The following is a 22579-nucleotide window of genomic DNA, read 5'->3' as shown; positions in this document are numbered from 1 at the left end:
TTGTATTGGATTAGATTTGATGGTAAACTATTACTTTAAAAGTGTTTGGGATAAACTTGAATAAAAAAGCTTGTATTAGATAGTTCATTAAACAGGGTTCCGTGAAAATAGAACCCGCAACCGTCGTGTGTACAGTCAAATATCCTCAAGCAGTCTCCTGCACAGGTGCTCTGGCATCGTACCTGCTACCACTATTACCTAACACTACCTACACGCGGTCGCGACCTTGCAATGCCTCAAGGCGGGTAAATTACACATGCCATATTGCAATTTGTGACACGCGATGTTTTCTAATAACTCGCGCGTCTTAATAACTGTTTTAGTTCTTTGGTGTATACGGTTTTTTCTCTGTCTCTCTCTCTCTCTCTCTCTCTCTCTGTAAATTTTGAAGTTTTTTAGGCAGTTGATTCACGTGGATATTTTTTTAGTTTAAAATACTCCCTTTCCTACTTTCACAGTCACACGCTTGTGCCCCTACGCCACGACGGCTTCAACGTCGTCAATTTTTTATAGAAAGTTTGATGATACTTAATTTTTTTTTTGGTTCTTCCGGTTCCCTTAGGAGTCGTAGGAGATCCTCTTTCTTAATGCTCCCCTATAATCAAGGATACCTCAAGGATATTATGGGAACATTGCGTGTAAAGAACTCAAACCCACACTCCTTCTACCAGACATGGGAAATGAAAATATAATCTTTATATAATCCCCCCAAGTGGGCATCGAACCCACGCCCATCGCGTTCAATCTATAAGTTTTCTACAGTGTCACGGTAGCGACACGCAACTATTCTACATTATAATAAATTAACGTGTCCATACATTTTTTATGGACATGTCAATGAGTGAAAAGAATTTGACATAAACAAATTAAAATGTTATACATTTTTTAAATTTAAAGTTAGGTAAATAAAGTTTTACGAGTTAAGGTGTGAAATATGTTTATCTTAGACGTTCTGATGCAGTGGTAAAGGTTATTAGAGGTGAAGAGGGTTGAAGGTTCCTTTCTAGGTAGGCCTAAGACAAGGGCGTAGGAATACCAAACAAATAAAAGAAACGAACATATGAATTCAAAGCTCAAGTCCAGGTTCCCGTCAGAAAATAAATCTACATACGCTCATGGTCTAAGAAGTATTTTGTTTTTTAAGCGCTTAACTCAGGGACTACTCGTTTTAAATATTTAAAACTTATTTTGTATTAAATAATCCATTTATTGAGGAATAACCTCGCTTAGCCATACGTACATATAAAATGAAAAAAAATCTTTCCTTTTCCTGTACAGTTAGAAAGAATGAGAGCACAATAATTGTGAATTTGACGTTAGTTTCGGAGTTAAAAGTACTTAAGGTACACAGGCAGATATTTCACCTCACTATGTTTCATTTTCCGCCCATTTAGAGACATACCGTGCTACTAACGGAACTCAACGCCGCATTTTTCTTAAGAAAATGAAGAAATGAATAGGATGGGCCACTGCGATACTATGGCCAAAAATTAGAAATTTCTATTTATTTATTTGGTCAGTCATGCTGATATCACGAATTATGATGTTAACGCGACGCTTACAAAGATTCTACCGTTTTACTAATATTTAAATTAGACCTTTAGCGGTATTGAATGGCGCTTTTTTCATATTTTACTGATATATTTCTGAAATTTTGTTATATTAGTTGGTGATTCCATTCTCAGTTGAGATAAATTATTTGTAATTGATATGTTAATAAGTATTAAATTATTGACATTGTAGAACAAATATAATAAATAAAAAGGCTAGTTATGGTTATGCTTCGATTAATATGAGCCGTCGTGTTAAGCGTAATTGTGAATTCTATTTCTTTTCAGAGAAACAAACTTCTCTCAATATCCAACGTCTTGAGAATTCAAACCATTGGATGTTGAGTTGCGGAACTAAACAACAACAACAACAATAAAAATCTTAAATTAAATAATGAATTCCCCCAATTCAAAATCGAACCCAAAACCGTTGCGCTTACAGTTGCACGTTGAATCACTGCACCACGATGCCTGGATGGTTGTATCATTTTCTTAATAAAAACACAAAGAAATTTTCTTTTGCAACTATGAAGAGCTGGCAATACATCTTGAACGGTTCGTCTCGAACTAATATTTATTTAGCACTTTTAATGTGAAAATGTTAGAGAATACGGCACGCGAGGCGCGAGGCTTGAGTGTACTTTACTAGCGTGTATGACTGTAAACGCGACTGGATGTGGGTTCTATCCTCATTCGGGGAAATTATATATTTATTTAAACTTATATTTTCATTTCTTTGCTCTGTTATCGAGGCATAGCGCGTTGAATTCTGCTACTCAACACGCAAAGCCTCTGGAATTTGGCGGAAAATAGGGAACGGAGTGCCTTAACACTACTTTCCTTCAGTCTACCCTGCAGTGTGCGAGGGACACAGCGTGAAGCTGATTTTTTTTTTATATATACTATTTAAACATATAAATGTCGCCGTATTTATATACCTATATCTATACTCATATTAACACGCTAATCTCAGGAACTACTGGTTCGAATTGAAAATATATTTTTTGTATTGGATAATCGATTTATCGCGACAGACTAAAGGATGGCCGTACCTGAGGTCAGGGTTACTTCGGGCACTTAGAATGTGAGTAGTCATTTCTGTTTGACCACGCGGAAGAATCTGAAAGTAACTTATATATTACCTTTTTAGTGCTTAATAAATCAACAAAGGATTTGAAGTGGTTATCTCTCATTAAAACTCGTAACATCGTTAGTTTTAACGATAATTTCACATCGGCCTTTCCAGTAGTAGTCCCGTTTTAAATGATCTATACCCACCACACTGTAATTAAGAACTCTAAGTAACTGTGTTTACGCAAATAGCACTAAAGTAGGTAAGAACCGGTTCGAACCTGTTCGGGATTTATGAAAACATTGGAAAGTGTTATTTTTTACTTATTTTCACGCTTTTCCCGCATAGCACGCACGCGTGCGTCGAGACACTTTTTTGTTCGGGTTCCATTAATCGCCTACCCTGTCTGTCAGTCAATCAATAATAGAAGAGTTTTAAATATTTAGGCATAAGGACTGAGAAGACTAAGAAAATTCAAGAAATTCTAAAAGTTAATAACAAACAAAAATAAATCAGCCTCACACTGCATCTCGCGTGTAAGATAGTTAATAAAATAAAGTTAAAAAAAAAACTAAAAAGCACGCTTTCCTATATTAAGTGATACCTACAAGTGGTAAAGAATGTATTCAGAACAATAAATTGTATGAGACTCAACTCAATTGGCTTACTAGAAACCTGTAAAAAGTTCTAATTTACAGGTCCTGGCTCCATCATCAAACCAGCTCGTCGATATCGTATTTTGTGTTCTCACCTAATCTACATAGTTAGTTACTTAGTTACAGCTCGACCTATGGAGAACGTGTTAAAATAACCAAAATTTAAATATCACTATTCTCTACTAACTTATTTTCAAAATATGACAAAATAAATTTAACATAGACCTTATTTTTGACATTTGTAAAGTGTTATTCTACAAATAGGAAAGAAAATATTTATTTAGCAAACGTTTAAAAATTTGAACGTAAGCGGGATTTGAACCAGCGCCTATTGAACGGTTTAAAAGAAGCGCGGATTCAAAGCCTGTTACGTGAAAAAAAAATTATACGTTTTGTAAATTAGTATTTAACATAGACAGATGTCTTTCACCGTAATCTTACAAAAAAAAAACGTAAAATCACGTAAACAAATGAACTTTCCAAGAGCAATATTTGTTGAACTAACACGCATTTATTAACGGTACACACAGTTCTTGCGATGGACGATCAATTTTGTCGATTGCCCGCGACTTTTCACTGCTTCTGACAGTTTAGATATTTAGATATTTTGTAAATGAAAGTATTTCAACGGCTTTATACATCTTATAGCGTATAATTTTGTGGTTTAAGTAGATAATTATAATATGAACATTTTGTAGAGACCATCGTAACGCAGTGGCACAAGCGTGTGACTGTAATCGCGATGGTTGTGGGTTCGAGTACCACTCGGGGAAATGATTTATTTTATATTTTAATTTCCTTTAAAATGGATTCCATCACTCATCACGTAATGTCTGAAGGGAGTGTATTAAGGTTCCTTCTGCTTATCCTGATCTTAGCGGGATACAGCGTGAAGCTAAAAAAATATATTTCTTATAAATATTTCGCTAGTAGCAGGGTAAACAGATTGAGTGTAGAAATGAGAGAAACGTGGTCCATGTCTACCCCAGAAAAGCTTGGTGCCCACATCCGAGAACTACTAAATGGACAAAATTATCAGTTTAAAGCTAAAGTCAAGAATGATTGGCATAGTTTTTACTTAAATTTGAATTTGTTACTGTGGAAATATCTATATAATTATATATTTTTTCTATATCGCTAATAGATACGCCCATGGACATCAGAAAGAACCTAGTATAAAGATATCTTGTTTTCTGTTTTATGTATAAACAATTTAAAAATAAAACAAATTTTAGTAAAAAAAAACGAACAAACTATAATTTAAAATTTTATTATATGAAATTACAGATAATATCCTCTATTTTTCCTTCTTTTTTTGTTACAGTCGTTAATGCGTTCCATGTCAGTGGAGCAGAGATGGCAAGACCTGGCGTCTCTTCTGACCATACCTCCACCGCCCGACCAGTATCAGCACTACCAACATCCACACGCGCATCCGCATCCTCATAATATTAGGTAAATTTTGAATCGTTAAATTAATTCTAGAATATGTTAAAAAAATAGATTTCACGGTTTCACCAGCATGGTTAAAGAGAAGTAACCTAAATATTTTGCATAAGAGTAAATTCGAAAAACAACTTTGTAGACAGATAGTTCTCACAGAATTTACTGGTCCCAATTACTTTTACTCTATCTAATTAAAGTTATTTTCCTTTCAGTCATGGCGCGGCAGGTTACGCTCCCAACTATCACGCTCCACTTCCGCCTGTTCCTGAGAAGCATCACGAACCTTACGGTAATTTCTGATTTTACAAGAAAATTTAAAATTGTATTTTTTTTTGCTTCACGTATCCCACTTATAGCAGGGTAGGCAGAGAGAACCTAGAGCTAAGTAAAACTTCATTCTTCACCCTCCACCAAAAATTAGTAGAAACATTCCGTGTTGAGAGGCGGAAAACTGAGTGCACTGTTGTTACCAGAGCAAGGAAGTGTACATCATTTACAGGCAGATACTGTGCCGATGAGTCACGACGGCCTCATAGAAAAAGTATGGCGTTCTGCCTCAAAAACACGGTATCATAAAATAGATAATAAGTCAGAAAAGAAGTATAAGAACCTAATAAAAATTTCCTCTTCCTATCCTAAATGCTTAAAGGTAAAAGTCAAGGTCAAATAATTTTTATTCCTAATAAGAATTTACAAACTTAATTTTTTTGATGAAATTCGATTTCCTACTAAACACTCCGTCTCAAGGCACTTTTCGCCGGATTGTTGAGGGATTGAGTGTTGAATTAAATAATGCATTCCCACGAATGGGAAGCGAATCCACAACTGTCGCGTTTATAGTCGCAGGCTAGTGACTTTTGTTGCCTTCTGACTTTTCTCATATTTTATTTTCTTTTTCACTCCAGGTGCAGCAGCTCCACTAGAGAATGCCTACAAAGTAGAGTCTGCTCATCATCCGCAACAACATGAGCCCGTGTACTATCAGGTAACTACTAAGGATGCCTAATTTACCTTAGCTTTGGTTTATTATGTGTCTTTTTCTAGTATCGTTGTTATGAGTTTTTATAAATCAATGTATACTGTATGGTCTACGGATTGTAGCCACCCTGATGATGGGTGCGCAGAAATGATTCTAGGATGTTGCTTACTTTTGATTATTTTCTCACTACGTATTTTATCTCTGTATGACTGCTTCGACTAAGGTCTCCTTCCATTGCTTCCGTTTCACTACTTCATTGGTTTTTAATTGACTACCTGCCACGAGCGACTCATGTTCCTCAAAATGAATATTATAGACATATACGGGACGAATTGTTCAACGGGTTGAACAGTTAAAAAATTTTCAACTAAAAGAAAGGCTAAAATCTAGCCCCATTGAAAATTATTCATTAAATATTATATATATTTTTAAATTTCTTTCGCGTCCTCCACTGTCAACTGTCATCCACCTACTGCGTCCAGTATCATTTACGAGTATATTGTGTTTTCGAACGTCAACCGAGGTATCGCTCAAATAGGTTTTCATCATCACATTTAACATTTTGTTAAACACTTCCCTTTTTTCTATACAAGTTTTTATCCGTCACTTCGCGTCCGTCGCCAAATGGAAATAATTCTAAGAGCCCAAGGTCACTCTGACCGCAGGTACAGTAGGTTACATCAAAACGACTAACGCGATGTAATGTAGCCTTAATTACTTCCATGATAAATGCAGTAACTGAAAAATTATTTGTCAATTTCAGTATTGCAGTAGACGCTTATAATCGTATACAATCAAATAAACACTTCAGTTTTATAATATTACTATTGATGTGTATATATTTCGTGGAAAAACACAGAAAGTTGTCACTAAGGTCTGTTAAACAATTTACAGAACTCCACATCTGAAATGGCGCCGCCGCCCAACCAAGACGGGTTTCTACAGTCCATTCTAAACGATGAAGATTTGCAGCTGATGGATATGGCGATGAATGAGGGTATGTTTATATTTTATTTCTGTTTCATGTTGTGTTCCGCATTCAGCAGAGTACGCGAGGGGAAACTAGTGTTAAGACACTCCCCATGCACCGCCATGGTCTTTGAGATATTGAGTGTGGAGTACATCAGATGATGACTCCTCAACTTCGAGTTCGATGAGTGTCGAACTTACAACCATTCACTACGCCCCGACGGCCTTTATATTTTGAATAAGTATATAATTGTATCAAGAATGGATCCTAACCTAGTTTGGTAATTTATCTATTTACTTGTATAATACGGTCACTAATTTTTAAACCTACATACAAAATTTGATTTTTAGTAATTGTAGTTTAATTTTTTCTTAAATAAAATTAGAATTTCTATTTTTTCAATAAAATTGGTTTTACATATTTCTGTAATAACAACCTTACAGATAAAAAATAGTCTCTTAGTTTTTGATTTTCCAATGATTTAAAATTTTGTACGAAATTAATGAGGCACTTAGAGGAATGGAATATATTTAAATATCCCGAATATTAGGCGGAGTGTGGAGAGCGAAGTGTCCTATATTATCATCATATTCCTTACCCTTTATCCGGGATACATCACTATTAATATCATAGTTTTAGCTTAAACAGTCGACTACATATTTAATATTTTTTCAAATTGTCTTAAAAAAATGATAACATTTATCTACATTATTATTATTCTGTACACTTTCTTGTCAACGTGTAAATAGTGGGTATGTCTTGTTACTATTTGAATTATACCCAAAATAAGAGAAGATCTCAATGTCAACTAATGCTTTAGATATATATGTCTCTTTGTTTAGGCTTATATTTATATAATAATAATAGGCCTATTATAATATTGTCTTTATGTACGAATATTACATAAGACTATAAAAAAATAATCGTTATATAGATTTTTTACTATAGAATTATATAATGACACCAATCCCGGGACAGGGGTACAAAATGTGACAAATAACACGACACGTTGTGGGTTCGATTCTCACTCGAGGAAATGAAACATTTTCATTTCTTCGCTCTGGTAGCGCTCAAAGCGCGTCTCAAGCGCGGCGTAGAGTACCGCCACTCAACACAATGTCTCCAGAATTCAGTGGGAAGTGGAGTTACTGAGTGTAGGGAGCGGAGTATCTCATCACTGAATGAAATGCATATTGGCTATGTGTCCAAGACCGAGTACATGGCCTGCGAGAGTCCGGACTCGAGCACTATCCTTATAAATCCTGGGCCAGCCCCTAAGTCGGAAAAGTTCAGGTATCTTAGATCCGTCATGCCCTAGTCTAGAGGCATCGATCACGATCTCCATGGTCGGATAAGTGTTGCCTGGGCTAAGTGGCGGGAGGTCAATGGTGTGGTCTGTGATCGCAGGATACCGTCCAAACATGAACTTTTCCGAGTTAGGGGCTAGCCCAGGACTTATAAGGATAGTGCTCGAGTCCGAGCTCTCGCAGGCCATATACTCGGTCTTGGACACATTGCCAATATGCATTTCATTCATGGAGAGTGGTTATGTAATGCTAATGCTGCAGCTAGAATGTATTGGAAAAGATACCAAAACGCTGAACGTCATCCCGATTATCGTGTATTTCGATTTTTCTCTCTTCAACAAAGAAGTAATCCAGCAAGTATTGTACCATTTCGGAATCCAGATTAAATGCGCCAACTTTTAAAGTTACTTGCAAAAACAGTGTAGTACAATTTTTTTACAGTACAGTCGTTTAAAGTTGGGTGTACTAAATATTTTGAATTTAATGTTTGGCAAAAACACCACATTTTATTGAAAATTGATGCAGGCATGTTTAAATTTTAAACTGTAATTCACAGAAGGGTTACTCATGATTACATTACAGAAAAAAAAATGAAGAAAGAGTAATATTTGTAGTCTTAGGACTTGAAAAATCATCATAGGGTGTCGGTTTTTCCGATATTTTTTAAAATCAATATAATACGAAAAATACACTACAAAGATTTTTTTTTATATTTTTCTCATAACTGTCACGACTTGGTCTATCACCTGGTTTCGTTTTATCGTTGACTCCTGGGACACCCTGTATATTATTTTCCTAGAGAGAATCATTATTTCTAGTCATGAAATCTCAGATTTCAAATATATTAAATAAACAAAAATTGATAAAGATTTAATTTAAAGTAAAACATCGAATTTGTCATGATTACATTCAATATGCATACAATTATTTGATCAACTGATACGATCCAATCTCAAATAATTATAAATTAAATATACAATTTTCCTTATGATGATTTTAAAATGTAGACAGTAATGTTTCTATATTTACTTAATTATCTTTAGCTTTGTCATGTGGTGCATAGTTGTTGTTCTTACCTAAATAAAATTAAACATTTAATATGTTAACTTCCTCGTTCTGGTAAAAAGACAAAGCGTGGCGGCAAGTTCCGCCACACAACACGCAATGTCTCGAAAATTCGACGGAAAGTGGGGAACAGAGTATCATAACACTAGGTTTCCTCTGCTTACTATGCTATATATGTAGGATACGTGTATCCTACTATTTGCAGGATATACTCTGTCTTTATGAACTAGGTCACCCATTTAAGTTATAACTTGTGTTAAGGTTGCTTTTACAATTTTAAACATAACTTAGAACTTGGTAGGTAAAACACCTATGTCTTTGGTTGGTTAGTTATTACAGATATTAATGTAATTTATAAATAATAAGTTGTCTATATAATTACAAAAATCTAGGATTGTGATTTTGTGTATTCTTAATTTTTTTCTATAATATTGAATCGTCAAATCTACCAAAATATAGTCAATTTAATTTTCAAATATTGTATATACTTGTATTTTAGCTATGAATCTGCTTTATTTATTACTAGCTTTTACCTCCAGGGCGGGCTACCCCGGAGGTAACGTGGTCTATTATAGAAATATCTACAAGTTGCGTATGACCTGAGATAACTTTGGTCCATAGCCTATTGTTTTCATTGATGAACGATGAATCCATTGCAAGAAAAAAATGATTTCGATTTACCTAGGTCTCTAGCTTAGCGCGTTCGACCTAACAAACTAACAACACTAAACACTAGAGATATAATCGCGATAGCCAAAACAAATACGTGACGATTAGATAAAATACAACGTAACGAGAGATTTCATTATAGTAATACTATAAACGAATTGGTCAATTATCGCTCGAGTGACCTACGATTGTGAGGTCAGAAAGCGGGCCAGTCACAAGGAGTCGCGTCGCGCAATGGACGCCTCGGTGAGATTATTAAAAATCCCCATGTAAATATTAATAACACATACACATACATACATATGTATGTGTTGCCGATAACGTTATTTGCACTGGAAGCGGTTAATTAGACGTTCAGATAAGATTCTATGACATTCTATCTTTGCGTCGCTCGCTGAGTTTTCGTTACTTTATCGCTTGATTGTGTTATCGGTTTTGAATTTATTAAAAACAGCGGATTTTTGTTAAAATAACCTATTTTTTTTTATCAAAATGGGCATTTTTTCCTACGTGTATCGTTTGTTCGTTAAGAAGCACAACATTGTGAAGTGATTTGTGAGGTGAAACGTATCTGTGAACATTTTACGTCTGTGAACTTTTATTAGTTTTTTTTATGTGTGGACTTTCTATATTTGTGTGTGTAAACTGTAATCGTGTATGAAAATCGTAGTTTTGTGGATAGAAAAACTTTCTGTGACATTTCTGAGTCTTTCCACACTCGGTATATTAAAAGCCTACATATGCCATACTTTTTGAACAAACGTACATCGAAGAGTAGAAAGGTGCACAACAACGATTGTTGTATTTGTTTATGTGCTTTTTGCTGCGCTCTAAGAAGACCGAGGACCACTTGCGAGGCCCTGATCAAAGTTCCTGTTGCTGTATTGAAGAGATATACATTTTGTCTGTGGTCTTTCAAGTATCGGAACAATACAAGCCCAAAATGAGGCATCTAAAATTTTCCAATGTGTCTATTTCAGTATTTGTTAATGCCAATGCAAAGAAAGCATATTTAATGTGGCATTAAACTATAAAGTTTGTTCAAATAATTTTACAATTGTTTGTATGACGTTAGAAGAACGTGAACTGAGTGAGAGAGATAGAACTATTATCTTTGTTATCACGAGATAAATTGTGACGCATTTGTCTAGATAAAAACTATTTTTACAAAAACAATAAGAACATTGTAAAAATATAAAAGTAAAAATGCACATGTCAGCCATACATTACCCATATCCACCGCCCTACTATCCGATACCGACTTATTTCAACCCCATATTTCGACTAGAGCCTGATTACTTTAGCTACTATAAGTATTACGATGGTAAGTTGTGTATCTATAAACAAAATGCCTTTATACTTTGTTACATTTCACAAAGTATCCATCATTGGGGATAAAATTATGGGTACTTTGTGAAATGGAATTCAAAAATTCTACTATAATGGATTACTAAGGAACGTTTCATTACTTCCTTTCCAAACAAAAAAAATAATATGGATTAAAATGAATGAATTTATATATTTAACAGTTTATATTGCCGGTAATTTGGTATCATATCAAAGTTTAAACGATAATATAACTGCGTTTATAAATCATAGTGAATAATACCACACATAGCGCACGATCGGAAAAACCCATACTGATACTGAAATAAGATATCACTATATCACAGATCACTTCTTAGAAATGTTCTTTATATAACTGTTGTATGTTGACTTAGAAATACAATTTGGAGACATTCTAATAAACTATATCATAATGTATCGAAGTAAATTGAGAAATACTAATACCAAAAATATGCTGTTAATATAAATTATATTACTTAACAATAAAAATTAATATTTCAAGGGTGCAAAGTTTTACCGACTATTGAGCAAATCAAACCAGATACAAAACATATAATTAAAACCATAAATTTAATACTATACATATTTATAAACATTTTTAATAACATTATATTTCGAGACACAATTTTTGCTTGTTTTAAATACAGTTGTATGTACATTTATTAACTAAAATTATAACATAATTATAGTAATTTATGCGAATATATATACAAATAGAAGGCGCATTTGGTTTTAGTAGGAACCATAATCAATTTTGTTTTTAACTTGGTTTTGCATGTAAATAACAGTTGGACAAGAATATGACATAGCGGAGTGTTCGCAGTTTAGATTACTATTAGTTTTATTGTTAAATTTTTGACAATTGTAGCATGTAGGGGTGATTGACTCAGTTAGGACATGCAGAGTGTTGGTGATTCACATCAGCGCAGTGTGAACAGGGCATGTATTGAAGTGTTTTCCGAATTCCACGAATAAGACCTTAGCAACCTAATAACAAACAATTTAATATTTGAAAATTTTTTGATAAAATATATTAAGAACGAGTATAAATTTCCCACAATGTGCTTCAAACCCACAATCGTTGTCACCAATCAGTCACATCTCAACTGCGTCACCTGATGAATTACGCAAATTAACGAAGTATGCCCCATATATACTTAATCGTGTTTGAAGGAGAGCTCAGCAATCTTTCTCTTTCCTCCTCAAAGGCCATAAAAAATGTAGTGATAACAATATGATATAGTGAATTTTACCCTTATTTTGTAAGTGTCACGAGTCATTATTCTACTAGTTACTAGATAAGATGAAAATAAGTGTGAACAATATATAGGCATTTATTAAGATAAAATTTTACACGCTATCACCATGACTGACGATTCTTATCAAAACATCCTAGTAATGATTACTTTTGATAGTTGTTTTAGTAATTGCTTAGTTTGGTCACACATGAAAAAGTTTTTGCATCTTTTTTTTAATTTTCATATTTTTTTTTAATTGGTTATTTGTATCTGTGATTGAGTTTTTCATATTGTTGTGAGTATATATATATTTTTTTATTTTTATCATTTTCATGATAATTGTTCCATATTTTAGGCGTCAGTATCTGGACCTTGCTGTACCATAGATATTTGATTAATGTTAATAGTACATGTAAAAAATATTAATTGAGAATGATCTTCAAAAATAATTATAAAATTAACATTTACAGTTAAAAAAGAAGAAACAAATAATTTTCTTATTCTGCACTTACAAAATGTCAGCTTTAAATAAGAATTTAATACTTTAAAAAACGTTTCTTATTCTATTTAACATGTTTTCTTTCTACTTTAGACATACATATTATGCATATATACTTACGTGTCTGAGAAAGCAAAAGCTTGATTTAAAAAATATGATTCAAATGCAAAGAGCGGTGTTGATTTTTGCCACGTAACACGCAACGCCTCCAGAATTCGACAGAAAGTGGGGAACGGAGTGTCTTAACACTAGGTTCCCTCTGCCTCCCTTGCCGTGTGCGGGATACAGCGTGAAGCTGATTATTTTTACTCAAATTTAACTAAATAGTGAAAATTTGCGAAGTTATGTAAGACGTGATAAATATGCACGTAAAACTTATGAACATCATCGTGACATTCATTGTTCTTATCTATGAAATTTTCATATATTTGAGATACGAGACTGGCGTATCGCGAAATTATCAAAAATAAATAAAAGCTGTTACAATGATAACGCGTTTAAAAAATGTCAATTATAATTTTGCAAGTAGTAATGACTATGAGAATTTTTGCACAAAATTAACTCGGTTTTAATAGTTTTTTAGCTTCTCACGATATGCCCCATATGTAGATGGGAAGGCAGATACCTCAACGCCGAACTTTGTTGTTAACAGGAGAGTGAATTGAAAATAATTCAAACCATAACCGTCTCAAAATATATATTGTATTGTACATTATTTGAAAGAAACGGGTTCGGGCTATATCAGGGTAGGCATAGGAAACGTAGTGTTATTACACTCCGATCCCCACTTTTGCGTGCTGAGTGGCGGAACTTAACGCCGCTCTTTGACTTGATACCAGAGCGAAGAAATGGAAATATAAATTTAAATAAATATTTCATTTCCTCGAGTGGGGATTGAACCCACAATCAGTCACGTTTACAGTCACACTTTGAGTTTGTGTGAATAATATTTTTCTTAACAGCAGTTTTATACAAATACAATGTCTACATAAACCTAGTGTTAAAACACTCCGTTCCCCATGGTAATTATTTTAATGCAATTATTTAAAACATTATGCACCTTATATATTCAGTTATCAGTATCGAATTTATAGTCCTTAATACCCGAATATAGATATGAGCTGAGAATAGATAGGACTGTGTGGTCACAACTCAATCATGTTTTTATAATAATCTGTATTTTAATATTTAACGACAAATAAAAATAATATAATATTTAAATCGAAATAAATAAAACAAAACGAACCTTTGTAACAGGGTAAATTTTAAAATAATCAAAAATAAAATACGACCGGTTGTGGATTCTATCTCTACTCTAAGGTATGAAATATTTTTACATAAATTTATGTTTTCATTTCTTCGCTCTGGTGTCGAGGCAAAGCGCGGCGTTGAGTTCTGCCACTCCACATGAAAACAGATTTCGGTACCAAAATAGGGAACGCAGTGTCATAACACTAGGTTCATTCTGCCTACCCTGCTGTGTGCGAGGTGCAGCGTAAATCTGATTATAGTTTTAAAAATGTTCTAAAATAAGTCATAATTCATTTAATAACATGTGCATGTTTTTAATTTTCAGGCATGTACACGATGCGCATGCTGGACGGCGCGTCAGCGGCCCACGTGGCCCACAGCCACACCCACATGCCTGTTACTAACGGTGAGTAGAATAAGTTAATTTATGATTTATTTTGTTACAAATACAGAAAATAAGAACATATCTAATACTATCAACAGTATGTAATATTATTAAACTAGTGTATGTTCTATGACTTAGTCTAAAATTTATTTTAGAAAAAATAAAAAACAATTTCCAATAGTATTTACAGTGTGTAGTCAGATACCTTATATTTATTTCTCATCTAACCGCAAAAATATTGTAATATTAATAAAAAAAAAAACATTTCTTTTCTAAGATAGTCTATTTGTCTTAAGATAAATTTTACGTTTAATAACAGAGAGGGACTCGGCGTCGGACAGCGCAGTCTCCTCCATGGGGTCGGAGAGAGTGCCGTCACTATCTGACGGAGAGTGGTGCGATGGCAGTGACTCGGCTCAGGAGTTTCATAGGTATGCGGTTTTTTTTTAATTTATAAACTTTTTTGTAGCATGTTGTATCTTGCATATACCAGGGTAGACAAGAGGAGCCGAATGTTGAATAACGGTATCCAACGCCGCGCTTAGTATTGTTACAACGTTTTGAAGCATTTTTATTGTACAGTTAATGATTTGGTTGTATTTAATTCTGCTTTGGTAAAATAAATGGCGTTAGGTTCCAGTACTCAATATTAAATATCTCATAATTAGATGAAAGACTGGAGTGTCTTAACATTAGATTTACCTACCCTGATAGTATATGCAATACATATAATAAGTTTAAATAATAGTTTTAGATGAAATTTATATATAGATCTATTGAAAATGACAACCAGAATACAATAATTACCAGCTTCCTACGCACTCTGTGTAGATGCTTATTTTATTTGTTATTAAAATCAAAAATTTCTGATTCATCAAGCATTTTACTTTATAAATATGTGAATCATTTAAACCATTAAGATAAAATTTGGTGACAAAGTCTTTTATGAAGAGTTGTTTTATAATGTCTATAAACAGATTTTTCGATTTGTTTTTTTTAAGCTAAGCTAAATGATGATATTATTTTACAACTTGCTTCTACTTTTAGCCTTAGATTTAAACGAAAATAAATGAATAACATTAGTTTTAAAATTAATAAATAACAATCTTTCACAAAATTGTGAAGGTTAAGTAATTGTCTGTCAGCTAAATTTGACCCAAATCTCTTAACATTAGATAACAGACAGACGAATATGGTTTTTTCTTTTGATTCAAAGTAACAAAAACATACTAATATTTTAGTAGTCATTCCCACATGTGTAATTATAGTATGGGATGGCTAAAATTAAAAAACGAAAGTGATCTTTCATAAATTTATTTCTACTTATCTCACAACACGACTGATCCCCACGTTCTCCGGTTCTTCACTTTCTTGTTCCTCACGTACCGTCGAATTCAGTAAATAATCCATTAAAATAAAACAGATAAACTAATATATTTTCTTCACTAACAGTTCAAAATTCCGCCCCTACGAAGGTGCATATGGAAGAGATCGCGCATCTCACGCGCCTCAGAAGAAACACCATATGTTCGGGAAGAGATGTTTTCAGGTAAGAATCGAGTATAATCTTTTATAAAATGCGTAAAAATATATTTTTATTAAAACTTATTTAACTTATTTCTTTACTCAATGTCAAATCAAAACTCAAAATATTAAAAAATACTTTATAAATAAATTACTCAACAGAAACTAAAAATAACTTAACTTAGCAAAAAGGGTACGAACGATCAAAATCTGTAGCTAAGCTATCTTATTATTAAATAACTCATTAAGAAAACTACCATCCGGGAAAAATTGTAGAACTGCTTTTTAATGAAATTATATTTTATACTAATATAATAGTTTTCCATGTATCTCTAGGAACAGCCAACTCCCGCGCCCCTGGAGCCCCTGGTCCCGCGACCGCCCGTCGTCAAATACGAATGTGAACAACCATACCACGAGAATATGCAAATGCATAACGGTAAGTGTCTTGTTTCACATGATTTTATATTAAATATGTCGTCTTTCGATTCTTTTTACAAATTATCATAATTAAAAAACCCCGAAACAAGAAACTTTAAACAAACTAAAGAGAGAGAAAAAGAGCTGACAATCTTCAAACGGGTGACATATTTTCTTGAATCATGACTAAGAACTCTCTTGATTAAGTCACATTTCAAACAGAAAAAACTGAATCAAAATTCGTATTTTTGGGAGCTTGGTGTTTTGGGAACTGCCGCAACAATATATACAGATAGGTCCGAGAAACTTACAATACTCCTCTGTTTTTAATTATATTTTATTTTTAAAGTGTGGAATATCACACTAAGAATAGACAAAAACATGTTTTATAAATACCGTCCTCTTGGATTGGAGACGCAGGTTTGAGTCTCAGTACGTTGAATATTTTACAAAAAAAATATTGTTTCTAATATTTTAATAACTTTTCCAGTGGACTATCCATCTCGTCATCAAATCCCTCCACACGTGACCACATTACAGCCCGCCATGGATCTAAACACACCACATTCTAGCCATGCCCTTTTACAGGTAATTATATGATAGTTATTTATTATATAACATTTCATTTTATTTTTTTTATTTGTTATGGGATAATTTATTATCAGTAAATGTTTTACAATATTATAATATTTTGTTTGTCCGACAACATATTTTAAGTTATAATAAGAATAGTGATATAGATACAATAGTTTCTAGAAATAAGGCCATAGTGAATACTTAAAGGACTAAATTATCTCTGCTTTCTCAGAAAAAAATGTAGTAAAAAACGATTTACAAGCTTAGACGATTACTCTCAGACAAAAATCCTGTATATCATTATAAAGAGCTTTTTCTTATTAAATAATTACAAATTAAACTTTATTTTAACAGAACACAATGCCATCAGTGAGTCCGCCACGTTTCGGTTTTAATTCCGGAGATAGAGTGAGACACAACCATACATACAGCGCTCCCGTGCCGCCGGCGGACTCGAGACAGCACACTAGAGACAAACGAAGTAAGATTTCATAATTAACCTCATTTTTTTTCAGACTATACCCATTGTAATTTTATATTTGTTTCTTTTTGAATAAATAAAATTCCATAGTCTCTAAGTGACTGTAAGCGCGATGTTGGTGGATTCGATTCCCATTCGGGGAGGGAAATATTTTAATTTTCTTCGCTCTGATTCCCCATTATCGCTTTCTTATAATATTTTTTTTTCTTGACTTCAAAATAGTGATTGTTTTTGTATTATAATTGTGTGTATTTGTTTTGTGTCAGTTTGTTTATCTTTTATTTAAACATATAAACATTTTCATTTCCAAAATGAGTTATAAATTAACTGTTGAACATTTTATTTTCTGGTTTTACATAATAACGACTTTATAATTAAAAGCCTTTGTTTTAAAGACTCCATATTATGTTTTATAAATTGTAAAAATTATTTTTATGTTTATTTTCTTTTATTTTAGTCCGTCGTCTAACAGACGGCAGTACGTCTGATGGGGGAAGTACTGCGGGACATCTTTCACGCGACGAGAAGAGAGCTAAGGCACTTGGTAAGTATATAATAACATATGGAAATAGGGAAATATTCACATGATGCTAGGTGGCATGTTTTTGCCACTATGATAATAGTTAAAATCCTAGTGTTTGGATATTTAAATTATAATTTTTTTTTTTAATCAAGCGAATGAAATATATTAATTTCCTTACTCTGGTAAAAGCAAACGAAGCGCGGCGTTGAACTTTGCCAACTCTACACGTAATGTCTCGAAAATTTGGCGGATAGTGAGGGACGTAGTGTCTTAACAATAAGTTCCCTCTGTCTACCTTGCTATATGCTGGAGCTACTTCGTTATTATCATTTTTGTAATATTTTACATACATTTTTTTAGGTATTCCACTAGAAGTACAAGATATAATTAACTTGCCCATGGATGAGTTCAACGAGCGTCTCTCAAAACACGATTTAAGTGAAGCACAACTCTCACTTATAAGAGATATCAGAAGGAGAGGCAAGAATAAGGTATATATAATTTTTAAAAAAACACAGTCGCATTGATGTCCTCTTCCTTTTTAAATTCTGTTAATAAAGAGATATATTATTTTAAAATTATTAAAGTGTTATTTCATACTTGGGACGGAATAATGTTTTTGTTTGAAAACTTATAAAAATTATTACACAGCGGGATCTGAATCTCTTATAAATCGTCCACGAATATATTTATTCCACGCGAATTTATTATTGAAAACGCGATATTTGGGGGTTTGACTCCATTTAATTTTTTCGCTTTGGAACACGGAGTGCAGCGTTAAGTTCCGCCACTCAACACACAATGTCTCGAAAATTGAATGAAAAGTAAGATATGGACTGTTTCAACTTCCTACCTTCCTATGCCAGAAAAAGCATGAAATTGATATTCATATACACTTAAACTATTGGTAATAAAATATGAAATAGCTGACTAGAAATGCGATGGTCGTGGGTTGAATTCCTACTTGGGGATTACATTTAAGTTATTTTTTATTATATTTACAAAAAATAATTTCATGCTTTGGTAGACAACACGTGGCGTGAGTTCCGCCTCTGACACGCAATGTCTCGAAAATTTGGTGGAAATTTGGTAACAGAATATCACAGTACTAGGTTCCCTCTGTATATTGTTTTATGCGTAATAAAACGTCAACCTTAAGCAAAAATTAAAAGTAGTTATTTATTATTACCTCATTTCCAACACTAGGTGGCAGCACAAAACTGCCGCAAGCGCAAGCTCGACCAGATCACGTCGCTGGCGGATGAGGTGCGCACTGTGCGCGACCGCAAGGTGCGCACGCAGCGCGACCACCACACGCTGCTCGCCGAGAGGCAGAGGGTCAAGGAGAGGTTTGCCGCTCTCTACCGACACGTGTTCCAGGTGAGAGCTGGTGTGGGGGCGTTGACATCTGTATGGTGGCATTGAGATGTTGTAGGGGGACGTTGTGTAGTACTATGGTTATATATTTGTACGAGGGTACTTGGTTGATTCTATATTCTTAGTTAAGGACAAAATAATACAAACAAATGCATATCATTATAAATTATAATATGAATTTAAAATAAGAAATATGTCTTGGTCAAAATGCTTATACATACATAGTTATTACGTCAAAATATTAAAAACAATCGTAACCACTTCTCTCTTTAAACAATATTCTTCGTATTTTTTTATTGATTTAATTAATATTTAATTTATTTACTTAATGATCAATTCGTTTATTCATTTACTGAACAATTCGTTCATTCATTGAATGCTTGCTTTAATTTTTTATTTTTTTTAGAACTTGCGCGATCCAGAAGGCAGACCGCTCTCGTCCACTCAGTTCTCGTTGCAACAGGCGGCCGATGGGAACGTAGTGCTTGTGCCCAAAATGCATCACGGTATATAATTATTATTATGTTTTTATATTTGGCAGTGCAGCAGCGTTTGACTGTAAACGCGATGGTTTTGGGTTCAATTATCCTAATGTAACGAACTATTTTGATTTTCTAGATCTAGTAACAAAACAATGCGTGGCATTGAATACCGCCTGTAAATAGCTATTAAAAAAATTAATTAAGCTGTTTTTTTTACTTTATATTTATTTTTTCAACTCGCGTATTAGATAGAGACTTTACTGACATTTTACAAAATTATTAAAATAAATAAATGCATTTATAAAGTTCTAACATGTGTAAAATTGACTGTAAAGCAAACTTAATATTCTCGTGGTGAAATATTTTAAATACTTTTTATGGGGTATATTAATATTAATATTATTAATCATTTCCTTTTTTTTTTGCTTGACGCTGTGCACTGTAGGCTCCGTCTACATACCCTGATATATGTGGGATACAGCGTGAACCTAAAAAAGATATAAGAAATAAATATATATTTTTCCTATTCCAGACCATCCAATGAATCGCACATCCGACGACGAGATGGACAGGAAAACTAAAAACTACGAACAGTGACGTTTACACACGGACAGACGTTATATATATAGAGTTATATAAACAAACACCCAAGTTTATTGCAGAATATATAAAAAAGTGCAGATTTTTTTATTTCCATATTTTAGTACGCTACAAAAAATGTTTGTCTTATTGCCTTTATGAGATAAATGTTTTTTTTTTTACTTATTTACAGCACGGTCGACGAGTCGTGGCCGCTCTGAAGTTAGAATTTCGAAACTTTTGCGCATTGTAAACTCAGAGGGAAAATCCTCAAATCAATTCTGCGCAGCCATCTACTGCTAACTTCAGGGCGGCCACGACTCGTCGACCGCACTGTACTTGTATGTGAATTATTTAGTGAGTTTGGTGATTATTTTTATTGATAACTCGAAAATTATAGTTGTAATTGTTATTTTATATAGTATTTCTCTTTTGAGGGAGATCTCAGAAAAAACGTAATGAATTTGGGTCAAATTAGGTCAAAATGACCTTATTAGTTAATTAAAAAATATTTATACTGATCTAAAAACACAATATTACAATATTTATTATTATTTTAGTTGAAGTACATATAGAGATTTCGAGTTATCAACAAACAAACAATATGTCCAGTTTTATGTATTATTATACATATATAAAAATAATAAAAAATGGCTTACACCTCTAAAATAACACAAAAGTAGTTTTAACGCTGTCTTTCTTTAAATAGAAAAGTAAGTGAGAATACATATTGTAACCAGCTCTTTCGGTACAACAATGACGTAATTGTATTTTTTTCTTAAAGAATAAATATGTGAATGTATGCGGAAAGATTATTTACAAACATTGATTAAGTCTCCTCTTATTAAAAAAAATAGAATAAGTCATTGTTGCATCAAATTAGCGATGTGATATTTTAAAAAAAAGCTATAAAATGTGTCACTTATATGTGCTTTCATAAGATTTTTCCATTTAAATGTATACGAAACTTTAAATTGAACACAATGTATAATTTTTTTCTTGATTTTACGTAATTTTTTGAGTGAATTAAAAAAACGTAAAAATATTCTCACATAATACATGTTATTTACAACGTAAATCAAAAATTGTTGGCAGATCGGAACAAAACATTTTTTTTATTTTTTTCCTTTCGATAGATAATTTGTTTTCTATTAAAAAAATGTGATAGATTATAAAATATTCCATTTTTGTTTAGTTTAGTCTCGGTGTTGCCACTAACGCTTAAAAAAATACTTCTTCGAAGTAAAAATCAAGTTGCAATAAATAATATTAACTTTTTTCTTCTGTAATATATTATATATTTAGATATTTATGTCTAATTTTAAGATAGTTTGTAAGTTTTTAAAGAATCAACCGTTTTTTGGAAATAAAAGTACAAATTGTAAAATATGAATTTTGTTAAGGTTTCAACTGGTATTTTGGTTAATTAAAAAAATAATAATAATAGTTATATATTTATAGTATTTTTTAAATAATTTCTCTTAAATAATTATATGTAATTTTTTTAAGTACAATAAATGTTAATAATTAGTTTTTTTAATGTGCAATTGATTAAAAAAAGCGATTATAGAAAAATAAATATAAAAAACATATACTGCCATTCAGCCTTATCTTTATAGTATAAAAATATATTTAAAAAATTAAAGATTTATTTCTTCTCCAGTTGAAGCCTTTCAACCAAAATTATCAACTGAACACTAAATAATGTTAGATTTAAAGTTATTTTTAAAAGTAAGTTTAATAATTATTTGTCGGCAAATAACTTTTGGAGACAACAATTTTTTTTCTAATATTTTCCCTATTTTTTTTTGGAAAAACAATTTTTTTCCTTGTTTTATTTTTTCAAATTTGTATATAATTTTGCGTGAAAAATATAATATTGTTGTCTCTTGAAAGGTGAATCCCTGTATTTTGGTGCGTATTTTCTGTGTAGCGTTGCGTTAATAAAAAAAAATAATAAATAGCTACTAATAAAATAATATTTAAGGGACTACTTAGGCGACGGGTAAAGCATTTCACTAAGATTTTTTTAAAATAAATAAATACTTAGCGTGGCTGTTTGTTTGTTTTCATTAATCCTGAACCAAGTCTGTAAAGCTAAAGTAGAATCACTATTTTGATAGCCATTTTTGTTGGTTTTAAACAACTCAAATTTTAGTGTGTTATATTTGTAAAATATTCTC

At 32.6% G+C, this 22579-nt stretch overlaps 1 protein-coding gene across 4 annotated transcripts in view; it reads left to right on the top strand.

Annotated features, from left to right (window-relative positions):
* LOC146538533 (segmentation protein cap'n'collar-like) overlaps window positions 1–22454 on the top strand; it is a 95686-nt gene extending 73232 nt beyond the window's left edge. For all 4 annotated transcript variants that reach the window (XM_085186251.1, XM_085186249.1, XM_085186248.1 and 1 more), the window contains exons 8-22: window positions 4603–4733; window positions 4937–5013; window positions 5630–5709; window positions 6598–6700; window positions 14375–14455; window positions 14754–14865; window positions 15887–15983; window positions 16295–16397; window positions 16869–16966; window positions 17309–17435; window positions 17893–17979; window positions 18319–18449; window positions 19165–19338; window positions 19742–19841; window positions 20350–22454. In XM_085186251.1, coding sequence (XP_085042377.1) covers window positions 4603–4733; window positions 4937–5013; window positions 5630–5709; window positions 6598–6700; window positions 14375–14455; window positions 14754–14865; window positions 15887–15983; window positions 16295–16397; window positions 16869–16966; window positions 17309–17435; window positions 17893–17979; window positions 18319–18449; window positions 19165–19338; window positions 19742–19841; window positions 20350–20414 — 1566 coding nt within the window. In that variant the 3' untranslated portion in view covers window positions 20415–22454. The remainder of the gene's footprint in view (window positions 1–4602; window positions 4734–4936; window positions 5014–5629; window positions 5710–6597; window positions 6701–14374; window positions 14456–14753; window positions 14866–15886; window positions 15984–16294; window positions 16398–16868; window positions 16967–17308; window positions 17436–17892; window positions 17980–18318; window positions 18450–19164; window positions 19339–19741; window positions 19842–20349) is intronic.
* The last annotated feature ends 125 nt before the right edge of the window (window positions 22455–22579 follow it).

The sequence above is a fragment of the Heliconius melpomene genome, chromosome 6 (genome assembly GCF_056956725.1).
Source record: "Heliconius melpomene rosina isolate 202511_hmr_F chromosome 6, ASM5695672v1, whole genome shotgun sequence".
NCBI lineage: Eukaryota > Metazoa > Arthropoda > Insecta > Lepidoptera > Nymphalidae > Heliconius > Heliconius melpomene.
Note: the sequence above shows the minus strand (reverse complement) of the source record. Positions and strands in the feature narration are given on the sequence as shown.